This window comes from Tigriopus californicus, chromosome 6 (assembly GCF_007210705.1).
Source record: "Tigriopus californicus strain San Diego chromosome 6, Tcal_SD_v2.1, whole genome shotgun sequence".
In the NCBI taxonomy this organism is placed as follows: Eukaryota; Metazoa; Arthropoda; class Copepoda; order Harpacticoida; family Harpacticidae; genus Tigriopus; species Tigriopus californicus.
Genome location: NC_081445.1, coordinates 818478 through 823362, shown reverse-complemented (window position 1 = coordinate 823362; position 4885 = coordinate 818478). Strand labels below are relative to the sequence as shown.

The 4885-nt window shown below is 39.1% G+C and overlaps 1 protein-coding gene across 2 annotated transcripts; it reads right to left on the bottom strand.

The window, feature by feature from the left end:
* On the bottom strand, positions 1-4487 carry LOC131881858 (beta-1,3-galactosyltransferase 1-like). Of its 2 annotated transcripts, XM_059228845.1 has the most exons (3): positions 4441-4487; positions 3492-4290; positions 1-481 (listed from the first exon to the last, which is right to left on the bottom strand). In XM_059228845.1, exons 2-3 carry the CDS (start codon positions 4234-4236, stop codon positions 117-119), a joined length of 1110 nt encoding a protein of 369 aa, XP_059084828.1. In that variant the 5' UTR covers positions 4237-4290; positions 4441-4487; the 3' UTR covers positions 1-116. The 2 variants fall into 2 exon arrangements, with proteins under 2 accessions (XP_059084828.1, XP_059084827.1); XM_059228844.1 differs by lacking the exon at positions 4441-4487 and having other exon boundaries at positions 3492-4368.
* Between the last annotated feature and the right edge of the window lie 398 nt (positions 4488-4885).

Genomic DNA, 4885 nt, shown 5'->3' with positions numbered 1-4885 from the left:
TTGTTGGAATCAACATTTATTGTATATAAAAACTTCAAGCCCTCGTTCAATGTCTTCTGTCTAGAATTTGACAAGAAAAAGCAAAGCCCTTTTTCGAAACTCATAATTGAATATCACTACAAGCACTCTTTGGAAAGCTTCTGAAAAATACGGAGGCGCTCCTCCACCGATTGGTAATGAAGGACAATTTGGTGGCACGTGATCTCGTCAAAGTTCTTGTGGCCGGGCGAGAATTGAGAGTGCGTGATTCTCATGAAACCGCACGCTTCCGCGCAAAAGCCCGTCAGAAACACGTCATCAATGTGAAGGAACGGGAGACGCCTGGTCTGCTCGTAGAGACACGGAATCACAGCTCGGGGCAGAATATATCCCGATCCACTCAGAAAAGGGGGAAATCGATCCCCTTTAAACATGTAGGTGGGACAAATTGAAGGGTCTGTGAACTTTCTTGTAGAGTCAACGGGGGGCCTCAACAACGTTCCTGAAATTTAGAAATCAACATTCAATCCCTTGATTCTGATAGAAAACGGTTGGAGCAAGTACTTGTTTGGCCCAGAACTTTCCTTAGGACACATTCCTTAACATTTAATTTAATGATGTACCGAGGTGTTGGTCCAACAATGAAAGTCGCAATTTAACTGGAGGTCTTTCCAATTGTCGTCGTATACCCCGGTAGGCTTTGATCTCATCAAGGAACGGGGCAAAAACGATAAATTAGGCCCTACCCTGGATCGGTTTTCACCCTCTATCCTGCTAAAGAGGCTACTGCTGATCATTTCCAGCCATTATGCTCTAGTTTTCACTTATTGAATTGAATATAATTCAAGGTTATTGACACAGAAATTCAAGGATCGTGAAGTAGTTGGCTCTTTTTCGCTCAGTAGTGGTTAAAACACCTTTCATTCACTTTCAAGGAGTGTTGGGATGTTCCTGCCAACCACTAACATGAAAAATATTTTGGAACTTTACACAAATTCCTTTCACTCACAATATTTATTTGCAAAAGTCAAATTTCTTTGTTCGCCCATGTTGTACCACCCGCTCAGTGAAGCTCAGACTGATGTTGGACGGCTGAAAACTTGAATCATAGAAAAAAACGGATTGACGAGAATCCTTCCTGGCATGGTTGGGTTCAACCTAAAGAAGTGCTCATCTCTAGAACAACCATATTTTGCAAGCATTTTACGTATGTCAAATATGTTTACTGAACGGACGGTGCTTTAGATATGTCAGACTAGAATTGATATCCCCCTTATATATTGATATTACCCAAAATGGAAAAAAAGGAAGAGGAGAAATTCAGTATCCTTAACGATTTCTGCAAAATTCAACAATGGAATTACATATCATTTTTACCATGACATTCCTTAGGTCCTTTTCAGTTCAACACTATCCAAAATGAGCACGTCTTTCATTTGATTTCTGCAAACTGCAAATTAGTAATGACTTGAGACCAACGTAAAAAATCCTTCTGGGGCTCTTTTGTCCACACCTGGCCAAAAATTTCAAAAGTATGTAACTTAAAAACTACTAACCTGCGACCAAAATTGATATTTTCGGGGCAAACTATCTCATTGATGATTCTAGAAGTAAAATGAATCACTATTGTCATTGTCATAATTTTCTTGCCTACCAGGAATAAGAGTTTCTTAACAAAGAAAGTGTTATTAAAAGTACAAATTTCTTGGTGTTTCAAAATATTTCCAATAAATATATTGCCGAGAATGATGCCAGAAAAATTTCGACTAAGCTTGAAATCTTTAACTTTTGAAGATGCTTCTGGTCTCAGGAAATAAATAAGAACACCATGTTGTTTGATTAGAACAATCAATTGTTGTACATCAAGGCCAAACATTAGGTGTGAGTGAGAAAGAGAATAATTTTTGCATGATTGAGCACTTCAAACAAACTTAAAGGCATCATGAGTCCATAACTTGGTTGAAAGTAATTAACTAGTGACATATATTTCTAATTTCACAAAATCAAACCAATGATAATGCAGTTAATTCATAAAGCCATATCAATTGAAAATAGTATATTGATTCCCTTAAAATATCTACATCAAATTTAGGTACTTCAAATAATCAGCATGAATTGTGTCAGAATACTTTTGGATAAACAAACCACTTAGATAATTGATGGATTGCTTCATAACCTGGAGTGAAAAACTTTAACATTTCCATACCGTGAGAGGCTGGGTAAGGTGTGATGAAAATGTTAAGCCAATTGCTACATTTTAGCTGAATTCAACTGAAATTGATCTTCGTCTGACAAAATGAATTTTAATTGAATTTAGGTAAACCATAGCAATTGGTTTAACATTTCATCACACCTTCCACAGCCTCTCATGGTACGGAAATGCTTGAGCTGTCCACTCCAGATAATTAAGTATTCCATGCATAATTCTAGCCTATTACTCATTGGTTGCTGATCCACTTACAGCCCCCTCTATTCACTTTTGGACATCTTACGTTTACTTTTGGACGACTTATGTTGATTTGTTTGATTCCCGAAATTTTGCACACCCTGTCTGAGAAAGTTATTGAACTCAGTGCACATGGAAGAAAAAAGCGAAACAAGGTAGGTAGAGTAGATAGTGCAAATACCATAAGGTAGAACATGAGAGAGAGAGAGGATGAGATCCTTGGTTCTTGCAGACGATACAACGCACAATTAGTCAGATTGGGCATGGTAAAACTATTACCTTTAAAACCTTTTTTGTTGTGCAAAAATTTTTGAAAAGACCGTCAGAACTCATGTTTTTGTTCTAGTTTTTCAAAGGCAACAAAAAAAACCTTCACTGATGTCATCGTCTGACAAAAATAGATCATCTTTTTAAGACTGCCTGGTTGTCTACTTTTAAACATCTTTTTCAAATGGGTAGTTGACCTTGATTTTTAGACAGTTTTCAAATTGACAAGAGCATTTTCACGAAAAACATGAAAGTAAGAAGTTTCATCACCCTAGATTCCAGCAGAATTTCTCAATTAAAAATCAGTTTATTGATACATGCTGAATAATCAGAAGTGTACAAAACGTTGCCACAAATACAAAGTCTGAGATTCAAAAGCAAGCATAATCTTCCAATTTGAAGGATGTCGTATGTTTTCAATACATTAGTCAACAAATCGTTTTACTGCTTTGGCAATAGTACATGTTAAATACTACCTAGTTTTTGAGAAAAATCAACAAATGAATTCATTAGTTAATGCCTTAAATGAGATATCTTCGGTTGCACTCTCTTCTATCGTCCCTCCTTGCCAAGAAACTGTATCAATTGATGTATTGTAGTGCAAAGTGATCTAATTTTCTTTGATTTTTCTTGCAGGGTAACATATCTTGTTTCCATATAAATCATTCTAGATAATAACAAGATCGCAAATGAACAAACGCTGGACAACAAAACTACAACAAACTATGAAGGGCAATAGAAATCCCAGCATTTGCACTCACGATCAATGTATTGCATCAATTGAATGATTGGACCTTACCTCCGTAAACAAATCCCGTCAAAGCAGTATCCACGGGTTTGGCCAGTAGCCTATGCGACGTCAAATAATACAGTCGGTGGAGATTCAAATACGAGTCGTCGTCCATGATCATGGACAACTCCGGGTTCAGACCGAATTGGTGGTCATGAATAAAGCTCAATATGGACACGGTCTTCAAGGTCACATTTTGATAGGTGTCCAGTCCATGGACAATTACCAAATCACAATGGGTATGGACTTCCGTTCGCAAACTGTTCCTCACTTGACGATCCTCCACTTCGCCCGAGAAAAACATGACCTTCACATCCGGGTGGTTGTGCTGGAACGAGGCCCAAGTCTCTCGGGTGGTATCGCGGGCTTCAAAGCGATTTGCCACCGTTTTCACGCCAATGAAGAGCTTAACTCCGCTCAGATCTTGATTGGAGCATTGCTCAATGACATAGTCCTTGACCATGATTTGGCGCATGTCTCGGGATTTGCCCGGAGGCCATCCTTTCACAATTGGACCCTTGTAGGTCTCCGGGTCAGTGCCCACTAACGTCCATTCAGGTTTGAGGAGATCATGAGTACTTTGGTTAGTCAAGTACGAACTGATAGGGATGTAATTGATCTCCGGCCAGTCCAAATTAATTTTGTTTGGTTCGGTTCCGCTCGGTTCATATTGGGATTCTTGAACATTGAGGAAAGCAAAGCACATGATCATAATCACCAGAAGAATACTGAAGCAAAGCTGCAACCGCTTCATTGTTGAATCCACAGGTAGCAAAAAAGTCGATTGGAACCAAGATGAAAGTTTGACCTGAAAGTCAATTGATAGAAACCGAGGTTAAAAACCCTTCAACTCCTGTGTACTGAACCGGAGAGGCAGCTTTTTAGCTTAAAGGAGCTTAGTGAGGGCTCCCATCTTTAGCAAAAGAGGATCCAGAAGTAAAAATCAAAAATGCTTAACCGAGTGTCAAAACGTGACCCTGCCTTTCTCGGATTCGACCAAAGGGTTGCTTCAAGACTCGTTCTTGATCTTTGATTGCTCGGCAGCACCTTTTTTGGCTCGAGTTGAGAACCCTAACTGAGGTCCTTCAAGCTAAATAGCTGATTCGCAAGAGAAGGCATAAGCTGGATTCTTGGACACGGTCGTCTCCTCTCGTCTCGTCTCACCCGTCTCACCCCGGTGGTCAAAAAAGCTTATCAAGGTATTGAGAGAAATGCGCATATCCATCTCAACAGTCTTCTTCCTTGCAAAAACCATAAGAAGTTATTTTGACGTGATTGATTTATTGAAATCTGGCTCAAATTTGTCGCGCATATGGCTATTAGCTAGCGAGATTTGCTTGGATATTTCTGTTGGAATTCAAAAAGGCTTTTGAACCACTGTGGCAGTCGTCTCAATGGTGAGA

Excerpts from the sequence above, each read along its gene's own strand:
- LOC131881858 (XM_059228845.1), bottom strand. The coding sequence starts at position 4,236 with ATGAAGCGGTTGCAGCTTTGCTTCAGTATTCTTCTGGTGATTATGATC. Across the intron at positions 482-3,491 it reads GACGGGATTTGTTTACGGAG|GAACGTTGTTGAGGCCCCCC; the intron begins GTAAGGTCCAAT and ends TCTAAATTTCAG.